At 42.6% G+C, this 22471-nt stretch overlaps 1 protein-coding gene across 1 annotated transcript in view; it reads left to right on the top strand.

Annotated features, from left to right (window-relative positions):
- Positions 1-1148: 1148 nt before the first annotated feature.
- Positions 1149-22471, top strand: part of SESN2 (sestrin 2) — a 34575-nt gene continuing 13252 nt past the window's right edge. Inside the window, exons 1-7 of the mRNA XM_075853431.1 lie at positions 1149-1461; positions 6259-6324; positions 6401-6547; positions 10948-11130; positions 11461-11637; positions 21435-21576; positions 21668-21786. Of these exons, the coding sequence (XP_075709546.1) occupies positions 1456-1461; positions 6259-6324; positions 6401-6547; positions 10948-11130; positions 11461-11637; positions 21435-21576; positions 21668-21786 (840 nt within the window). The 5' untranslated portion in view covers positions 1149-1455. The remainder of the gene's footprint in view (positions 1462-6258; positions 6325-6400; positions 6548-10947; positions 11131-11460; positions 11638-21434; positions 21577-21667; positions 21787-22471) is intronic.

Here is a 22471-nt window from a genome sequence, read left to right as displayed (position 1 = left end):
TGCAGTGTTTTTGTCTGAAAAACCGCATGTAAAAACGCCTAATAGTACATGCGTTTTTTATGGCGTTTTGTCAAAATAGTGTGTTTTACTACCGGCATTTTTATGTGTGCAAATCCTGTGATTCAAATATCATGTGATTGCCGCTTACTGGACGAAAAAACAACCAATCCCTTGCTATGATTTTAGCCAAAAAATGCAAGACAAAAAAAAAACCTGCCACAAAGAAAACAAACTATTTGTAGTGCATTTCATATTTCCCTATTGCCTTCCAGCTAACATCTGGTCGTAGCGTTTTTCACCCTCATACGCAAAGTCAAAAACGGCTGAAAATTCCGGAGCTGTTTTCGTCTTTTGAGGCTGTTTTTTCTAGACTTTTTTGGAGCTGTTTTTCCATTGACACGTTGAAAAACTGCTCCAAAAATGGCTCAAGCGGCACGCTCCTTCTATTTATGAGGCCTTTTTTTTACGCACTGTTTTTTTTAAACAAAAGCCCAGTCTGAACGAAACGTCGTTTTTCCCATTGAATTCAATGAGAAGATGTTTGTAGGCATTATGCAACCGATTTTGTAGACGTATTTTCGAGGAGTTTACGCCCAAAAAACACCGTGTTTTTTTCAGCGTGTTGAGGGTATGTTCATACCCTCAACAAGCGATTTCTACGCAAATTTCATTGCTACTACTCTTTAAAATCATTCAGAAGTGATTAAAAACAGAAACCACTAGGGACTTGTTTGTCTGGAGCCATTTTGAAAAGATTTTCATGCCGCATTTCTATGGACAGCGATTTGATACAATACAATTTTTGTAGTGATCGATAAAAAGTCTAGATGTGCCGCCTCACATAGCAGGCCCCAAGCACAACTGAAACCTCTGCTCTCTGTATAACTACAGCCTGACGTATTCCGCTCCATTTGAAGTTTGCACACGGTTCTTTTTTTTCCTCCAGAGCTTGTAGCACGCACTTTCATCCCCCACTGGAGCAGACAGTCAATTGGCTTGCACTGGCTAGGCTGTAAAAGTTTTATTTTTCCTCACCTTGCAACACAAAGAACAAAACTACAACTCCCGGAAACCATTGCGAAAACAGCGGGGCGTAGTTTAATATAATCTCTGGTATGATTGGTGGAGATTTACAGTGTAACATTCTATGCTGGCGAGGCTATAAATAAAGCAAGAGGAGCCTTGCTGAAGGAACAGAGTTCTGAGCTGCATGGAAGACCTGGAGAGATGAGCGAAGTAGTTTAGTGGTCGCCGGCGGTTCCTTATGTGCAGCTGCTCTATGCATTTACTCCTCTGTCCGCCTCCCTCTGATATCTCCCAGCCCTCCGTTTCTTCGCAACCCTGGACGCTGTTTGCTCCGTTGCCCCCATTAGGGTGGCAGGCAGTCATTGTACTTGCTCGAGGGTCCTTGAGGATTGCTACCCCGGATGCCAACTATGCTGTACCCGCAGGATCATGAAGGTGTGTTGTGTGCCAACTGTAGAGCTGACCCATTGTCATTGCCTTGTTTATCACCCTGCAGTAACTCCTGTACTAGGAAAGTGCTGTGTCGGCATATTCCAGTCTATGCCCTGCCCAGTACGATGAAGTTTAATCGCTTTGCCATTTGTGTGCCCTGATGAGCTGTAGAAAGTGGCGGTCTCCTTGGATCGGTAGAGGTGGAAGGCTCTGGTAACCTTTGCTCTGTTAGGCTAGCTGTATGCTAATCCTTGAGTACGTAACAGAATCGCACTCAGCTGTTGACTTCGTAACTTAGAAATCTAGACCTCTTCAGTAATGAATGTAATTCTCCTGGTTGAACGCTAGGGGGCCGCGGTTTCCATGGTGCGTCCAGCTGACTAATAGTCTAGTGCTGGCTCCACAGTAACACAGGCACAAAGTTACATCAGCTGTAGCTTTTATTGCATGTAGGACTGGAGCGCTCCATGTCATTTATGACCGATTATATTTGTGCTGTCCTTAATTTCAGGAGGCTTTCTAAGAATAGGCTTTTACTGGATTTGGTCTCCCCGCGTTTGAAGCACAAAAGAGGCTTATTAATGTACAAATGCCCGTATAATCGTTCCCTGATGTAATCGCACACTAAAGTAAGGCCATAAGGTAGTGAATTGTGCCAATGCGTGATGCTTTAGATCCCCACAACCTCTAGAATTCGTCACATTGCGTCTTGCCATATTTGTACACTGCCCCGTTACTTATATTTTGCACACATACCCCCTAGCGCTATACGTTGCTTGTGAGCCCCATTGGGATTACAATCCATTTTCCCAATTGAACATGTAGAAGCGCGAAGGCCAAGTAATCGATTAGTATGATGGAGTGCGGGATCAAATCTTACGAATCTGCGTTCAGTTCTTATGGAACTTTGAATATCTGAATCTCCTAACGTTTTACCAAGTGTCAAAATGCAGATGCATATTTGTAATACTGGGTGCTATATTTCACGTGGTCAAGCGTCCTGAAAAATATGGGACCGCTTATCCGATCTTGCCATCTATAGTCCGCTTATGGACATGCCTCTTTTTGAATCTGTTCTTATAGGGAACCTGTCAGCCGAATTTAGGCCCCCAATCCACCTTTAACCTGTTATCCAGCAGGGTTCAACAATGACTTTCTTCTGTAATGTGGCCGATGCAGCATAACCTAGAAAAAGAGCTTTAACCCCTTTAGGACACAGCCTGTTTTGGCCTTCAGGACACAGCCTATTTTTTCAAATCTGACATGTGTCACTTTATGTGGTAATAACTCCGGAATGCTTTTACCTATCCAAGCGATTCTGAGATTGTTTTCTCGTGACATATTGTACTTTATGTTAGTGAAAAAATTTGGTCGATAAATTCAATATTTATTTGTGAAAAACTTCAAATTTTAGCAAAAATTTGCAAAAATTTGCATTTTTCTAAACTTAAATGTATTTGCTTGTGAAACAGATAGTAATACCACACAAAATAGTTACTAGTTACCATTTCCTATATGTCTACTTTATGTTTGCATCATTTTTTTTCACGTACTTTTATTTTTCGAGGACGTTACGAGGCTTAGAACTTTAGCAGCAATTTCTCATATTTTCAATAAAATTTCAAAAGGCTATTTTTTCAGGGACCAGTTCAGTTCTGAAGTTGCTTTGAGGGCCTTATATATTAGAAAGTCCCCATAAATCACCCCATTTTGAAAACTGTACCCCTCAAGGTATTCAAAACCACATTCAGAAAATATTTTAACCCTTTAGGCGTTTCACAGGAATTAAGGCAATGTAGAGGTGAAATTTACAAATTTCATTTTTTTTGCCGAAATTCATTTGTAATAAAAAAAAATCTGTAACACAGAAGGTTTTACCAGAGAAACGCAACTCAATATTTATTGCCCAGATTCTGCAGATTTTAGAAATATCCAACATGTGGCCCTAGTATGGTAATGGACTGAAACACAGGCTTCAGAAGCAAAGGAGCACCTAGTGGATTTCGGGGCCTCCTTTTTTTAGGAATATATTTTAGGCACCATGTCAGGTTTGAGGAGGTCTTGTGGTACCTAAACAGCCGAAACCCCCCCAAAGTGACCCCATTTTGGAAACTACACCCCTCAAGGCATTTTTCTAGGGGTATAGTTAGCATTTTGACCCCACAGTTTTTTTGCAGACTTTAGTGGAATTAGTCTGTGAAGATGAAAATCACCTATTTTTCTGTGGAAACATAGAATTTTTTCATTTTTACAAGGAATAAAGGAGAAAAAGCCACCCAACATTTGTAAAGCAATTTCTCCCGATTACGGCAATACCCCATATGTGGTCGTAAACTGATGTTTGGACCCACAGCAGGGCTCAGAAGGGAGGGAGCGCCTTTTGGATTTTTTGAAGCAGATTTTGCTGGATTGGTTTTCAGTGCCATGTCGGGTTTGCAACGCCCCGGAGGGACCAAAACAGTGGAAACCCCCCAAAAGTCACCCTATTTTGGAATCTACACCCCTCCAGGAATTTTTCTAGGGGTATAGTGAGCATTTTGGCCCCTCAGGATCTTTTTTAGAGCTAGGGTGACCAAAAAACAGCGATTTTGGCGCTTTAAATTCTTTATTTATTACAGCGTTCACCGTGCGCAATAAATTACGTTTTAATTTATTCTGCCGGTCGGTACGATTACGCCGATACCATATGTGTATAGTTTTTTTTAAGTTTTGCAGCGTTTGCACAATAAAATGAAGTTTCTATAAAATAATTTATTTTCTGGGACACGCTATTCTGAGCCGTAACTTTTTTATTTTTTCGTCAAAAAAGCTGTGGGAGGTCTTGTTTTTTGCGGGACGGGTTGTAGTTTTCATTGGTACCATTTTGGGGTAAATGCAACTTTTTGATCACTTTTTATTCTATATCTTGGGAGGGGTGGTGACCAAAAAATAGCGATGCTGACCGTTTTCAGTTTATTTTGTTTGCGGCGTTCACCGTGCGGAAAAATTAACATTATAGTTTCATAGATTGGGTCGTTACGAACGCGGCGATACCAAATATGTGTACTTTTTTTTAACGTTTTCATTTTTTCCCTATAATAAATGACTTATTATAGGAAAACAAAACCTTTTATTTTTACACTTTTATAAAACATTTTTATTAACTTTTTTTTACTTTTTACACTTTCTTTTTTTGACCTGCAGCTCTGATCGCTGCTAGAATACATTATACTACCTAGGTAGTGTAATGTATTCCAACTGTCAGTGTGACGTCACAGTCACTCTGACAGTTGGTCTACGAGGATCAGCAGAGGCTGATCCTCATTGGCTGACATACATGGCAGACCTGGGGGCCGTTGTCTGGCCCCCAGGTGCCATCACAAGCATCAGAAGCCCCCACGATTGCATGGGGGCTGCTGATGCGCTACAAACCCGCTACATGCGGAGATCGCAATCGAGCCCCGCATGTAACGGGTTAATTGCCGAAATCAGCGGCGATGAGCCGCTGATCGGCAACACTAGAGAGTGTCAGCTGTCGGGGACAGCTGATCTCCAAGTTCCCGATGCACACTGTCGCCGACAGTGTGCATCGGGAACGGCACAGTGACTTTCTGTCACTCTGACAGGAAGCCTATCAGGACCAGCCGAAGGTTGGTCCTGATGGGCTTCTGTCCATGGCAGACCCGGAAGCCATTGTTTGGCTTCCGTTTGCCATACTAACTATCGGCAGACCCCGCGATTTCGGACGGGGGTCTGCCGATATGTTAGAAACCCCTAAAATTCGGCGATTGCACCCGATCGCCGAATTTAAGGGGTTAATGCGCCGAAATCAGCGGCAAAGGACCGCTGGCCGGCAAGAGGGGAGTGTCAGCTGTCGGCGACAGCTGACCTCCTGGTTCCCGGTGCACACTGTCGCCGACAGTGTGCACCGGGATTAACTCAGTAACTGTACGTCCTCGTGCGGGAAGTAACTTCCTGCAACGACGTACAGTTACGTCCTGGTGCGGATAGGGGTTAAATACAACGCACCGTATTCAAATCCGCTTGAAAGGGTCATCTGGGCGTTGCTGTTATACTGAAGAGTCAGGCGCTCCGGTGCCTAAACAATCCCCACAAAGCTTGGGTGACCTCTCAAGAGGCCGCACTGTCCCTCCTAGACCTCCTGAAATTCCACGCCTGCGTCATTCTATTTAAGCACTGTATTTCGCTGCACATGCCCAAGAAGTTAAAGTGATGGGCATACGGTCCCTGAGAGGTTGAATAAAATGTCGATTTCGTACGATTTCACAGGTCTAGGAGTAGCGTGGCCTCTGATACGTCATTTTAAGCTGAGGGGCATATTTTGTCACTGGAGTGACTAACCGAGATGACTCACGCTGAGGCTCTGTTCACATCTGCGTTGGGGTCCCGTAGTCGACTAAGCTATTGCTTCCGGATACACAACGGGTACGGTGCACAACAGAGACAAACTGAAACAACGGACACCGGATCTGTCACCATTGAAGTCAATGGTGATGGAAACGGAAACCTCTGGTTTCTGTTCAGGGTCCCGTTCTGACGGAAATCTCTAACGGAATGTCCGAACGGGACCCCAACGCAGATGTGAACAGACCCTCAACAGTACATTGTGTTTCTGCATTCCAATTGCTCATGATTCTAATGCCTGGGGCTGTTGATGAATCTAGTAATAGGTGATGTCATTGAGACTGGCGTTTGCACGGAGCCTGTAGGAACACGTGCAGCTTTCCTCCGTCATGGTTTTTTTTTATGACTAGGTGGATATAATCCTTCCTGTTTTTAAAGCAGTGTTTCAAATTTCAGGATCCGGGTGATCAGTTAAGACAAAGAGATCCCAGGGGACCCAGTGCATATATCCCCATGTCACAGGTAAGAAGGGTGGGGGGGACCTGTGTACTGTGTACATAATGTAAATATGTATTTCTAAATGATCTCTTTATTACAGCTTCCTGGACCGATTCTGAGTGATAACATCGCTGCAGTAATGGGGCTTCATCCGGAATATCTGCGGATATTTTGGAAGACCCAGCATCAGCTTTTGCGTATGGATGGAGCTTTGTCTCTACCAGAGAGACACTATGTGGCTATAATGGTAAGTAATGTATTCATCGGTTTTAGCCATTATAACTTATCAAGCTAAACCCAAAATCTGATTTGCTTTGCAGTCCAGTGCAATCTAAAAATCCTTTATTCATTTTCTTCATTAGGATGACTGAAGAATTTATAAAAATTGTCCCATAAGTGGCCTTCCCTCCTCAGTAGTTCTATTTCCACACAATGTTAACCGTAGGGAAGCTTGGAACAGCTTATTAACCCTTCACACAGACTTAAATGGCAGCAGTACTTGGAACAACAATTAATAATCTTTAACCAGATAATTCATTTGTGACTCCTCATGGCCACTCCTCTACTTCAACCTTTCCCGTATTTACCTCAATACCCTTACATTCCCACACATTAAAAAGGCCTTAAAACCTGTTTTGAATGCATCATGGTGCTTCCTGTTTCTTAACCCTTTAAAGAGTCTCTGTCACCAGATTTTGCAACCCCTATCTGCTATTGCAGCAGATAGGCGCTGCAATGTAGATTACAGTAACGTTTTCATTTTTAAAAACGAGCATTTTTGGCCAAGTTATGACCATTTTTGTAGTTATGCAAATGAGGCTTGCAAAGTCAAAGTGGGTGTGTTTAAAAGTAAAAGTCCAAGTGGGCGTGTATTATGTGCGTACATCGGGGCGTTTTTAATACTTTTACTAGCTGGGCGTTCTGATGAGAAGTATCATCCACTTCTCTTCAGAACGCCCAGCTTCTGCCAGATCACGCTGTGACGTCACTCACAGGTCCTGCATCGTGTCAGACGAGCGAGGACACATCGGCACCAGAGGCTTCAGTTGATTCTGCAGCAGCATCGGCGTTAGCAAGTAAGTCGATGTAGCTACTTACCTGCTGATGCTGCTGCAGAATCAACTGTAGCCTCTGGTGCCGATGTGGCCGTCACGATGCAGGACCTGTGAGTGACGTCACAGATCTGCACTGTCACAAGCTGGGCGTTCTGAAGAGAAGAGGATGTTACTTCTCTTCACAGCGCCCAGCTAGTAAAAGTATTAAAAACGCCCCGATGTACGCACCTAATACACGCCCACTTGGACTTTTACTTTTAAACACACCCACTTGGACTTTTGCAAGCCTCATTTGCATAACTACAAAAATGGTCATAACTTGGCCAAAAATGCTCGTTTTTTAAAAATAAAAACGTTACTGTAATCTACATTGCAGCGCCTATCTGCTGCAATAGCAGATAGGGGTTGCAAAATCTGGTGACAGAGCCTCTTTAAGGACTGGCCTATTTTAAACCTTAAAGAGACTGTCACCACATTAGAAGTGCCCTATCTTGTAGATAAGGAGATGGGTGCTATAATGTAGGTGACAGCAGTGCTTTTTATTTAGAAAACAATCTATTTTTACCACGTTAGGAGCGATTTTTAGCTTTATGCTAATTAGTTTCTTAATGCCCAAGTGGGTGTGTTTTTACTTTAGACCAAGTGGGCGTTGTACAGAGGAGTGTGTGACGCTGACCAATCAGTGTCATACACTTTTCTCTCCATTCATTTAGTCAGCGCATAGTGACACTGCGTTGTTCACTATGTGCTGTCTTAGCGCCTGTTCACATCACCGTTCACTTTCCGTTCCGGGTTTCCGTCGGGTGAACCCCGCAACGGAAAGTGAAAGTGACAGCACAGCTTCCGTTTCAGTCACCATTGATCTCAATGGTGACGGAAACATCGCTAATAGTTTCCGTTCGTCACCATTCCGGCAGGTTTCCGGTTTTCCGACGGAATCAATAGCATAGTCGACTTATTGTTCCGCCGATTTAGCTGTATGAGGTCGTTTTTTGTTTTTTTTTGCGGGGTGACTTGTAGTTTTATTGGTACAATTTTGGAGTAGATGCAACTTTTTGCTCACTCTTTATCACGTTTTTTTGAGTCAAGATTCACAGAAAACAGCAATTTTTCCATTGTTTTTTATTTTATGTTTTACAGTGTTCATCGCACAAGTTAAATAATGTAATCGCTTTCTAGTTGGGGTCGTTACGGACACGGCGATACCAAATATGTTTAACTTTTTTACTTTCTTTTGTTTTTTTGTTAATAGTAAAGCATTTTGTAAGGGGGAAAAGTTTTCTTAATTTTTTTTTTAACTTCTATTAAACTTTTTTTTTTTTTTTTTACTAGTCCCCCTATTGAGCGCCGCATCTGAGGGGTTCTATCGATCTCACCCATTCGAGCAGGAATTCCCCCAGCCCTTGGCTACCCCACGGCTCCCTGCTTTGTTTATTTATTCTGATGCAGCACCGTGAAAAGGCGTATGCATCCGAATAAAGGCCATTGGTGGCCACCGTGAAAAGGCGTACTGTGGTCTCTAACGGGTTAATGGGAGTCAGATTTATTTATGTATTTCTGTTACTTATATAGAGATGGTGAGTTCATTAAAATATGTAGAACATAAAGCTGCTGTCCACTTATAAACCCTGTTCAGATGTTTCTATAGTCATTATTATGTTCTGATTGTGTGGGGTCATGTTGAAAAAACTTAGAGGCTCTGTCCCCACATTATAAGTGGCCTATCTGTTACATAATGTGATCGGCGCTATAATGTAGATTACAGCATTGATTTTTATTTAGAAAAACAATCAATTTTGATGGAGTTATGACCTATTTTAGATTTATGCTACACTTCTCCCCATTCATTTACTCTGCACATAGTAATTTTACTAGATCACTATGTGCTGTCACTTACTCACACATTAACGTTACTGAAGTGTCTTGAGAGTGAATAGACATCGCTTCCAGCCAGGACGGGATGTTTATTCACAATCCCGACACTTCGGTAACGTTTGTGTGGGACTTAATGACAGCAAGCGGGATCTGGCTGGAGGTGATGCCTATTCACTGTCAAGACACTTCAGTAAAGTTAATGTGTGAGTAAGTGACAGCACATCATGATCTAGATTGATCACTATGTGATGAGTAAATGAATGGAGAGAAGTGTATGACACTGATTGGTCAGCGTCATAGACTTCTCTCCAACGCCCACTTGGTCAAAAGCTAAAAAACGCCCAGTTGGGCATTAAGAAAGTCATTAGCATAAAGCTGAAATAGGTCATAACTCCGTCAAAATTGATCATTTTTCTAAATAAAAAAGCACTGCTGTCACCTACATTGCAGCGCCAATCATTATGTAGAAGATGGGGCACTTATAATGTGGTGACAGAGCCTCTTTATAGGGACTGTCTGGCATTCGGAAAAAGGGCATTAAAGGAGTGTGGTGAAGGAGGACATTTATTGAGTTTTAATTGGTATGTTTAAAGAGGATCTGTCACTAGTTTAGAAATGCCCTGTCTCCTATCTAATCTAATAGGTGCAATCACACTGATAATGCTAGAGTAAATAGTGCCCCAAAACGTTTATTTTAAAAGTTATAAGCTTTTTTTTTTTTTTCTAAATATGCAAATGAAGCTATACTAGACAAGTGGGTGTCAACACCAGCAATTCTCCTGAGGTGGAGCTACCTCCCGTTCCATCAGCATGAAGCGGCTTCACAGTGAGAGACTGGGGCTGTAGGGAAGGGGGATCACTTCAAATAGCTATATCTCAGGTTGTGGACCACCTAGAACTGTTTCCGGTGTTATATGAAAGATGAGATTCTAATCTTTCATATGACACCATAATCGAGCCGCTCTAGCTGTAAAACAACCAGAGGCATGACCAGTTGGGAATAAAAGCTGTATACTATATGATCAGCTGTGTTGCTGGGCAGGGAAGAAAATTGTATGCTGTTGGCCAGCGTCATACAGAAAACATTACACCGCCCAGAGCGAAAACATCCACTAGCCTCCTATTTGGCAAGTATAGCCAAATAAGCATATTTAGAAAAATGCTCATAACTTTGCAAGTGTTTTTTGAAAAGAAATTACACTGAAGTTACCAGCATGATTCGATTAGCTAGGAGATAAGGCATTAATAAACCCGTGACAGATCCTCTTTAATGTGAATTACAATGCATTGGGTTTGGGTTTTTAAAGAAAAAAACTAAACCTTCCTGGTAATCATCTCATATATTTTTTTTGTAGAGGAGCACTGAAAGTTAAAATTATTTATGGGAGAACATTGGGGGTCTCTCCTCCTGAATCCCTTTATCACTGGCTAGGGAATGGTTGTAGAGGCAGAGATTAGCTTGCTTGGTCTCCTCTTTTGGCTGACAGCAGCAGTGGTGGAAGGTTTCTGCAGCAGCAAGCTCTCTCTCAAACACCAGCCTAATCACCACCTTTCACATGTACTAGCAATTGGTGCATTCTGGGACACTTAGAAAATGAGTTTTTGTGAATTTTCTTTGAATTGTGCTTGAGAAAGTGATCGTGGTAAATCTTTGTGTTGTGTAGCTTTTTATTTTTAATACCATAATGTCCTTATGACCTCTGTTACTTTATTCCAGGCTTCTGCACGACACCACTGTGTGTATTTAGTTTCACTCCATTCATCATGCTTTCTACAAGTTGGTGGGGATCCTCGTTGGTTGGAAGGTCTAAATTCTGCACACCTCAAACTACGCAGACTAAATGACTTGAATAAATATCTTGCTCATAGGCCATGGCTTATTACCAAAGAACACATTGAGGTGAGTGGATGTGCCGGATGGCACAGGATCAATCAGATTTTGACTGGCATTTTAACCCTATTTAGGTAATGATCATTGCTTATTGGAACGGGCATAATTTATTATGATTGCATTTTTATTACACATGTAGGCAAGTTGATTTTTAATATGCCGGGGATAAAAATCTATAAATAAAATAAGGGCAGACTAGATGGCCCATGTGGTCTTTTTCTGCCTGCAGTCTTCTGTTCTTCTATATCTAGGAAGTTATTGTAGGTGCTCCAGTCTGGTATGACTTTATAATAGTGGGTTGGAATAACATATTCATTTATTCCCACATTTCCCCTTCAGTGTCTTCTAAAATCTCGAGGTGGCCACGCCTGGTCTCTTGCGGAGCTGATCCATGCGCTTGTCCTGCTCACCCACTTCCATGCACTTTCCTCTTTTATTCTCGGTTGTGGCATCTACCCTCCAGAGGGAAAAGTTGGCCTTCAGCGCCCCCCTTCTCCTGATGTCCCAATTAGCGAGGTGAGTAGACTAGACTAAAACTGCTTGCTTATGTGATGCATGCAGTATTTCTAATCACCATAAACTTTTAGGAGACAAACAAGTTTGGATGAGTCAGTAAACTTCCTACCGCACCTCCCTGTAAAAGTACGGTGTGGGGAGTATGTCACAGGCCCAGAAGCTGTGTAAGTTCCAGCTGTAAACGTACAGCTGACACCCTGCTGCAAGGGCTGCTGAACAACCTCAGATGCCACAGTCAATACTCCCTCCTTAAAGGGGTTTTCCCACGAGGGAGTTTTATGACCTATCCACAGGATATGTCAGATGCGGGTCCCACCTCTGGGACACGCACCTATCTCTAGAAGGAGTCCCTAAACCCCATACTAGCTTTGTCTGCTATCACTGACTCCCGGCCACTACCTGACTTTATGGTCGGGGGTTACGAAAACAGCGAAGCTCGCTGGGCTACGCTGTTTACGTAACTCTCATACTAGTGAATAGCAGTTACAGAAGCAGCGTAGCACGTGAGCTACGCTGTTTCTGTAACAACCATTCAGTTCTATGGGACTTACGAAAAAAGCCGACAGAGGTAGAGCGGGGTTTAGGGGCTCCGTTCTAGAGATAGGTACGGGTCCCAGAGGTGGGACCGGCATCTATCTGACATTTATGTCCGATCCTGTGGATATGTCATAAATGTCCCTTGTGGGGAAAACCCCTTTAAGCCCTTCGGTGTCCCATGTGACATGATCGCGAGGTGTTGATGGTCGTTTACAAACGGCACCCGGAAGGAGACAACTTTTTTTTTTTTGACTCCCCACTACTGTTGATTGTTACTTGTTTTTCCAGAATTATCTTCATGTGTAAAAGACCCCTAAAGCTATGTTTACACTTGTCCGATTTGTTCCAGAACTTCCTCTGACTGAAAATATGTTCCATACATCTAAATGGGGTGGTTTCTGCTGCATATGCGTGAATGTCTGCCAACCCTAATTCGATTATTGGGACAATCTCCTAAATTTCTGCAACAAATCTGTTCTCTGTACATACTATAACTACTTTGTTTGGAATATTGTTTAGCTCCTTAAAGCTGATTTTTCATCTGTGTGCTGCCCTATTTATGGGCAGCATATTACAGGGACAGGTCTGCTCTATTGGTGCAAACCGCACCAAAAAAATATATTGTGCCAGTGGGCTAATAGAGCCTGACATAGATGGGAGACTGCTGCATATAAGGGGAGCGCTTCCCCCACCTCTCAGCAGTCAATGACAGCTGCCATGTATGCATGCAGATACATGCCAATCAGTCATTGAAAGGGGTGGGGGCGAGTGCTCTCAATGAAGTGGACTCCTAACCGTCTGCTGTATTCTTAGTCAAAATGAGCAGAAAAATATTGTGCCATAGAGCTTAAAGAGGCTCTGTCACCAGATTTTGCAACCCCTATCTGCTATTGCAGCAGATAGGCGCTGCAATGTAGATTACAGTAACGTTTTTATTTTTAAAAAACGAGCATTTTTGGCCAAGTTATGACCATTTTTGTATTTATGCAAATGAGGCTTGCAAAAGTACAACTGGGTGTGTTGAAAAGTAAAAGTACAACTGGGCGTGTATAATGTGCGTACATCGGGGCGTGTTTACTACTTTTACTAGCTGGGCGTTCTGATGAGAAGTATCATCCACTTCTCTTCAGAACGCCCAGCTTCTGGCAGTGCAGATCTGTGACGTCACTCACAGGTCCTGCATCGTGTCGGCCACATCGGCACCAGAGGCTACAGTTGATTCTGCAGCAGCATCAGCGTTTGCAGGTAAGTAACTACATCGATTTACCTGCAAACGCCGATGCTGCTGCAGAATCATCTGTAGCCTCTGGTGCCGGCTCGTCTGACACGATGCAGGACCTGGGGAAGTGAAGTCACAGCGTGATCTGCCAGAAGCTGGGCGTTCTGAAGAGAAGTGGATGATACTTCTCGTCAGAACGCCCAGCTAGTAAAAGAAGTAAAAACGCCCCGATGTACGCACATAATACACGCCCAGTGGTACTTTTACTTTTCAACACGCCCAGTTGTACTTTTGCAAGCCTCAATTGCATAAATACAAAAATGGTCATAACTTGGCCAAAAATGCTCGTTTTTTAAAAATAAAAACGTTACTGTAATCTACATTGCAGCGCCTATCTGCTGCAATAGCAGATAGGGGTTGCAAAATCTGGTGACAGAGCCTCTTTAAACAGGGCAGCGTGTTCAGATGACAGAACTGCTTTAACTCCATTCCTACCGCAAGCCATTTTTCAGTTTTTCATTTTTTTTATTTTTTTTTTCCTCCCACCTTCCGAAAGCTAACTTTTTTTGCTTTCTTTCTGTCCAAGCTGTATGAGGACAAGTTGTAGTTCTTCATGGCACCATTTATTGTACCATATAACGTACTAGGAAACAGGGGAGAAAAAATATTTGTGGTGGAATATGGAAAAAAAACGGCGATTCCTCAATGTTTTTTTTGGACTTAGTTTTTATGGCGTTCAACGCGCAGCTAAAACGTGTTGTAATCACATCTAAGTCATTAACTGCGATCGATAGCAGCTCGGTCCTGTGTCGGACATGTAGCACCCGCTGTCACTGAACCAGTCAGTGCCAGTGACCTGACAGATACAGGTTTCAGCACAAGATACAGCTGCTCTGTATACAGAATACAAAGCAGCTGTGTCTCAAAGTATCTAATTTTTTTATGTATTTGGGAAATTGCACCAATCGCACTGATGTCGTTTTATAAAAAAAAACTGTCACATGTACATAACCATTAATTTTATTCTGTGGGTCAATACAATTAAGGTGATACCAATTTTTTTTACAATTTTTATGTACTGTATATGTGACTGCCTCCATTTTTGATCTTGCACTCCTCCCATTCTGCCCTGGGTGATTTTTAATTAGTTTATTGCTGGTTCCTACCTTCCCCAAGAATATGTAGGCATAGTCGCAGTTCTGGGTGTATGTGCACGACCCTAAAATCGGCCGTGATTATGGACCCATTCAACTCTATGGCCGACTGACCCCTTCCCGTATATTTACGGGAAGGTGTCCGTGCCGTAGAAACTGCATGGGGCCTAACATACAGCTGACACCTGTGTTTTATATAGAGCAGGCTCAGCCTGTGTGGCCGTTCCATACTTCCCCCTACTTGGCTGAGGCAAGTATGTCAGGAAGGGGTTAAACACTTATTTGGTAAACCCAAGTTAATGGGTTATTCTTGAAAGGCTTCAGGAATCCTATAACTTGGGTTAAGTTGTATGCCCCATTGCCTTAAGGGAGAGCTTTAATCTTGAGAATTCACCATTGGCCACTTGGCATTTCCTGAATTACAGGTTGTGCTGTACTCCTCTCCCTGGACACTTTGTGCATAGGTGATCTTAAGTATTTGAAGGCCCTCAATCATACTTTTTGTAATCGTGCTATTAAAATAATTGGAGTACAGTTGCTTGAGCTTTAGGCCACTTCACACGAATGAGTGCAAACGGAGTTTTTCATGTTAGAGTTGCACCCGTGGGTGTCTATCGAGGAATTGAAGAAATAGGACGTGTTCTATTTTTCAACGGACCCTTCACACGGTCCGTTGAAACAACGGCTGTGTGAATGGCCCCATTCAAATACATGCGTCCTTATGACGGCTGTTGTAACGGCTCACTTGGACGCGTACTAGTCGTCTGAATTCGGCTTTCAAAATAGAAGTAAATGTAAAAATAAAAAAAACGTTCGCTAATAGAAAGGACTCAAACCCAGCTAGCACCTGTGCTTCATGTTATCCCCTGCATACAATTCAGTTTCTCCCTAGTAGCACTGATCTCACCCATACACAGGAGGGTGGGGGTTAGAGCAGATTCTTTGTGCTGACACTGGACTATGTGAACTTCAAGTGTTTGATTATTTATTTACTGAACCCCTTAGCGACCGCACGCTGTCAGGTCTGGGGGCCTAGAAAAGACCCCTGAACTGTTTGTTATATAATCCTGCTGTTAGGGTTACTGATGGTGTGCCCTAACAGCAGCCTGTGTCATAGGGACACAGTATAATGTATTGACATACGGGAGTATGGTAATGTATTATAAAGTATAAAATAAAGCTCACCCTTCATGGGCATAAAAAAAAGTAACAAAATAAATATTAAAAAAAGTCATTATTTAGCTTAAAATTTATTTTATTGCCCATATATTACACAAACTAAACCTACACATTCGTTATCTACTTGACCAAAATACCCTAAAGAATTGATTTCAGGTTATTCGGCACGAAACGTAAACTGAATAAAAAAAAAAGTTGCTAATGTTTCCTATATTCACGCTGTAAAAGTAAACTATAACTGACAGTATTTATTTATTTTTTTCCTAATATAATGTCTTTATTTTTGGAACAGCTACTTACTTGTGTCTTTACTCAGCCAGCACTTCCAGCTGAGCAGAGGCGTCATCCACTAAATCTACAGGCAGTGCGCCAGGTGGATGTTTCATGAACTTCTCAGAGCTCCGCCTCTGGTCCCACTACCAGTAAACATAGCTGATGACACGCTGTGCCTCTTAGCCGGAAGTGTCTCTCAAAGTACACACCCCCTCCCTCTTCTCTCTCTGAGTTCCCTCACTGCCTGGCCGCAGCGTGGACGGATAGCGAAGAGGAGAGACACGGTGGCCAGGCAGTGAGGGAACTCCGAAAGCGAAGGAGGGGTGTGGACGACGAGATAGGAGTGCAGTGATGTCAGGGGCATAGTGCTAGTATAGGCTCTGCTCCGGGACTCTGGGGACGCCTCTGACATCACTGTCCACATATGGACAGTGATTTCAGGGGCTTCCCCAAAGCCGGAGTCCCAGGGCAGAGTGCTACTAGCTCTCTCCCCAGGACTCCGGCTCTGGGTTTGCCCCTGACACAACTATCCACTTATGGACAGTTATGTCAGGAGCAGAGCTGGAATCCCAGGCAGAGTGCTAAAGCGGCTCTGCTCCAGGACTCCGGCTCTGGGCAAGCCCCTGACACTGCCTGGCCGTCGTGTCTCTCCTTGCGCACACCCTACTCTTCTCTCATCTCCCATGTTGGGTTATATAAATACATGGATGATGGGGGTTATATAAATACAGGAATGATGGGGGTTATATATAAATACATGGATGGTGAGGTAATACACAGCGATGAGAGGGGTTGTATACAGGGATGATGGAGTTATATCATCCCTGTGTGATTATTAGGCCCTGTTCACACAGTGTTTTGACAAGCTTTTTGGAGCGGAAACCGCTCCGCAAAACTCGGCTGAAAATGCCTCCCATTGATTTCAATGGGAGACATGCCCCATCTTTGCGCGTTTACGCCTCTGACCTCCCATTGACATCAATGAGAGGCAGAGAGTGTATTTCGCAGAATTTTTTTTGCCTGTAGCACTCAATGGCCGAGGGCGAAAATCGCGGCAAACGACATGCAGGAAGGACAAAATCTACCTCAAAATCCCAAACGGAATTTTAAGGCAGAATTTTCCTCCTTTTGGCTGGGTTCACACTGAGTTTTTTTGCAGGCAGAATTTCTGCCTCAAAATTCCGTTTGGAATGCGCTGCGGCAGCATCCACAGAGGGCACTGCGGCAGCATCCACAGAGGGCACTGCGGCAGCATCCACAGAGGGCACTGCGGCAGCATCCACAGAGGGCACTGCGGCAGCATCCACAGAGGGCACTGCGGCAGCATCCACAGAGGGCACTGCGGCAGCATCCACAGAGGGCACTGCGGCAGCATCCAAAAAGGGGCTGCCCAATCTTGACATGTGTGCTAACTGAGCCACCGGACTGCATTTAGCTACACTTAAACAGGAAAGCTGGATTGTTGAAATAAGCACGTGGAGAAATATCTCAAATTTTAAACCTAGCACTATTATTATAGTAATGTAGTATTATTATTCTAGTAATATAGTGTTATAGTAGTTCAAATAACTAATTGATTAACAATAATTTTGTATTGTATCAAATTTGAAAGTAATGCGGCCCGTCAACTTCCCATTTTTTCTATATGTGGCCCACTTACCCGGCCGAGTTTGAGACCCCTGGATTAGTCCATAGTAATGCACCCATAGAATAACTGAATGGACTAAAGATTGCATCAGTCATGTGAACCACATCATGTGACCACTAGCATTCAGGTAAGTGTTCAGGTATATAATAGGTTATTGAGGAGCAGAAGTTATAAAGTATTTCTACCTACAGCAGCATCTCATCCTGTTTGTCAGCAGAAGCTTTTACACTCTTCTCCCCGTCTCCTGTGCATTTTTGTTTTTTTTTTACTTTTTTTTAACATAACCTCTGAGGCAGACAGCCATTTTATAAGTCATCTAGAGACCATGAAGTGAATACATTCAGTGAAGTAGTTGTTTATCATTCGTCCACCATTCACTTAGCCCATGGATTTGTCATTTGTTGCCGTAACACTGTTTGTGTCACATGACTAACTCCATGTTTAATCATATTCACTTAGCCTGTGGATGCGTTATCTGTGGGCTATATGTATTATTTCATATTCTTCAAAGAAGTAAAAAAAGAAATAAAAACTGGATGACCTCTTTAATGGAGGAATTGAATTTTTTGTTTCGTTTTCTTATTTTTTTTTTAAAGCCGTTCTAATGGGGATAACCCCTTTTAACTGGTTCCCGACCGCTGGCTGTGTTTTTGCGGTCAGGGTCCTTAAAACCCGAGCCATAGACTCTTTACATCTCTGGTTTTAACTTGCTGCCCGCGCGATCGGGCAGCTGAATGTCGGGTCTCCGGCTGTCAGTGACTGCCGGGGACCCTGAGGAGAAGATAGAAGCAGCTTTCGCTGCTTGTCTTCTCTGATCTCTTTTACACAGCGCTCCATGAACGCTGTGTATATGAATAGAGGCAGCGGCCGCGCCGCTGTCTCTATTCCTCCCGGTGTTCATGTGACTGGTCACATGATCGCCGGGTGCCGTTACTGACAGACTGCTGCTGGGTCTTACTAGACCCAGCACAGCCCTATTAGTGACAATCGTCACTATGAGAGGGCTGATTTCCCCTGTAACAAAAAAAAAAAAAAAAATATATATATATATATATATATATATATATATATATATATAAAGTTCCCCAAAGGTCAGGACAGACCATAGTAATAAAAAAATAGTAAAGTGCAAAAAAAAAATAATAATAATAAATACACATAAAATACCCACCCCAAAAAAAACGTTCCCTCCCCCCCCCGCCAATTGTTGTAACGCTAGCGCTGACCCAATTACCCTAATATAGACATGTAATATATAAAAATTTACAGTAGACAATGACTATCACAAATAAAAGGTCTATTTACTATTTTCAAACTTTAAGAATAAAAATTCTAAAATGGCAAAAAGGATGTGTATAAAAACTATAAAAAAAAAAAAAAAAGAAACCTGCATGGTCTACGGAAAAAACATTGCAAAAATGACGTCGTTAGCCCAACAAATAAAAAAAGTTATAGCCATTTAACCAACGCGTGCTAAAAAGGGCTAAACGATGTCTGGTCCTGAAGGCTCAAAATAGCCCAGTCCTGAACTGGTTAATATAAAGTCCATCCTGGGTATCAGCTGATCACTGCAGGCCTGGCTTCTCTAACCCCTGGCTATCAGAGAAAATGTATTAAATGGCTATAATGGACTTGTATTACTGTTTTCAATGCCCCTGACCCTCTTAAAGGTAATGTCTGCAGTTTTAAGCCCTTAAATCTGATGGCAATGCAATATACAGGATGGGCAGAGCAGTCTAAATTGTGGTGTCTTTCATGCAAGTTGCATGATCAAGAAATCTACATTTTGATGGCCCGGGGGTGTGACCACAAGTGCCCCTCTGCCCTGAGTGATTGTCCTAGTGGTTTCCTGATTGGAAGGGTAAGGGGCTATCAGTGTTTAGTGAGGAGGGCCTAGAGTACTGTACATGAAGGGATCCATCTCTGTGGCACTTGCAATCGCAGCATTGGGGGCGTTAAAATGTAGATTTCCCAATCCTGTATATGGCCCGGGCAGTAGTTTTGTGGGCTCAAAACTGACATTCCCTTAAATGGTGCCCTCAGACACTTTAATGGGCTGGGTCCCTGCATATGAGATTAGGGGGACCATTGGGACCCCCACCAGTTAGACATCTATGGCTTAAAGCATACCTAACTTTCAGTTGACTTTTCAGAATAAGCTGTCGTGTGTACGTGTAGCCATTATGACTTGGAGAGATGTTTTTCTTGAAGATATTACAAATTTTAACCTATATCGGGGTTTGCTTAGGCGTAACTTGAGTATCTAAAACTTGCCTTACGTTAAAGAGGTTATCCGGTTTATTTAAATTGATGGCCTAGCCTTCGGATAGACAATCAATATTACATTGGTGTGGGTCTGACTGTATGGGACACTTGAGTGGGACAGTCGTGCAATACCTTGCAGTACCACTACAAATGTAATGGCGGGTGCAAGTACGAACAGAACCATGTAAACCATAAAGAGGCTGCAGCACTGGTACAAACGTTGCGGCCCCTTCAAACAGATGATTGTGGCGGTGCCGACGGTTGGACACCTAGCGATCTAATGTTGATGGCTTATCCTAAGGATAGGCCATGCATCTTAATAACCCCTTTTTAAAGGGAATGTGTCGCTAGAAATTTATTTTTTATTTTTTTCAGTTAAACAATTGTATTTGAGTGATTACACATTGTTTTAATTTTTTCACAAGTCAGGAAATATTATAAATTAGATTCTAATTTATAACTTTTCCATGTGCTGGCCACTAGAGGGAGCAGTTCCCAAAATTGCAGCATGGTCACTGTGGTAAAGTAACCTCATTGATTTATGCTGCAAATTTGGGGTGGACACACTCTCTCTAGTGTCCGCAAACAATCCCCCCTCCCTTCTGGCTAGTGCAAGGAGAAGGAGGTGTTTGAAGGTCTTCAAACTTCCTACACTGTGTGCCGCCATTTTCTGAGCGACTGCACAGTGTAGAAGGATTAGATAGCGGGCTCAGCAGACAGTATATCACGGACAAACACGAACATAATACACACATCACATACACGAACATAAATTACCTGCTCCTGCCGCCTCCGCTGGTCTACGCTCCTTGCGCCTTCGCTTCGTTGAACATATGGCCGGAAGTCGTTATCTTACTGTCCGGCAGCGGATTCCGGTCCACATGAAAATGGTGCCGGATTTCGCTCTATGAACGAGCTTCGTTTTGGTCTGTGTGGGAGAGGCGCATGTGCCGTTCCCACACAGACTGCGTACGCTGCAGAGAATGGAACGGCTCCTGTTCGCATTCTCTATGGGGTTGTATGTGCCGTATTCCATCTCTGTATGTGTTAATCCACACACAGATTTAAAAAAAAAATGGCAGCCCCCATAGAGGAGTAAGAACACAGTAAAAAGTTTAAAGTCACAACACTAATAAATAAAATTTGTTTATATTTTATTAAAAGCAATATAATAAAAGGAAGGTGTCATTAATTATTTTTTTTTATTTAAGTCTAAAAGTTGCACCTTCAGTGATGACTTTAACCAGTTAGATTCATGGTTTCTCAGCAGGGTATGTGAGGTTGCTGCTAAATTAATTTTTAGACAGCCAGTAGTAGCACAGTGAATATTTGAGCAGTCATTTTGATTACAATGGAGATATATTAAAGAAAATAACACTCACGCAGTGGAAAATATTTCTCTAAACTGATTTGTCAAAAAATAGTGTAATCAATGTGTTTTGACACTGTCGTTCTGTTCTATGTTAACAATGCAGTTATGATTTTATTATCTTAGTTTTGTTTTTACATACTGTGTACACAGGGAACCAGCACTCCACAAGAAGCAGAGCGTGTTTTAGCCCAGATAAAAAAACTGGATGAGGAGGAACAAGAAGCAAGTAAAGAGGAGATGGAGACCAGATTTGAACGGGAGAAGAGCGAATGCGTAATGGTAACTTCTAATGGTATGTAGTGGGTCTTTTTTATACTAAATTTTATAGATCTGTGCATATGCCTTGTACATAAAATGCTTAGTCCAATATTTGTACTTCACAGCTGATGCAGTTGATTCTGTATACTCCCCAAGTGTTCTCCGCTTCCTGGATGACCCAGATTATGGCTACATTGATTTCACTCGAAGGGGGGAGCAGGCTCCCCCTACATTCCGGGCTCATGTAAGTCATCCCTTATTACTCCTTTTGACAATTGATTATATAACCGATTTTAGTCAATATTTTCAAATTGATTAAACCTAAAGTCCAAATTCTACAAATCTGCTTTAAGACCGTGGTCTGTTGTAGTGGATGGTTTTATACCTTTTGCAGGTTCTGTTAACATGTCTGGCTCTGTTCACACTGGCGTCATTCTATTGTAAGGTTTCGTTCCCTCTGACAGGCAGAACTGTATATGTTACGTTGCTGTTCTATCCATTTGAAAAAGGAAGCGTGACTTATAGGGTAAGTTCACACGTAGTGTAAATACTGCAGATTTTCCACAACTGATTTTGTTGTGGAAAATCCGCAGCATAATCCAGTAGCGGCAGAGTGGGTGAGACTTGAACAAATCATCCACATGCTGTGTAAATGATAAGCGGGAAAACTGCTCAAATTGACCTGCAGTGCTGTTTTTAATCCGTAGCCTGTCAATCTTGTATTGTCATAATCCTCGATTTGTTGCAGGTTTTGCCTCCCCATTAAATTAAACTGGGTAAACATGCAACAAAGATGTTGCAGCTTTTCCGGCACAAATATATAAAATCTTACCCTGTATTCTGTGCTTCTTCATCCTTTCCAGCCTCCTGGGAATGACTTTTCATCCCATATGACCACAGCAACCAATCACCTGCAGCGTTCACATGGG

The sequence above is a fragment of the Rhinoderma darwinii genome, chromosome 2 (genome assembly GCF_050947455.1).
Source record: "Rhinoderma darwinii isolate aRhiDar2 chromosome 2, aRhiDar2.hap1, whole genome shotgun sequence".
NCBI lineage: Eukaryota > Metazoa > Chordata > Amphibia > Anura > Rhinodermatidae > Rhinoderma > Rhinoderma darwinii.
Note: the sequence above shows the minus strand (reverse complement) of the source record. Positions and strands in the feature narration are given on the sequence as shown.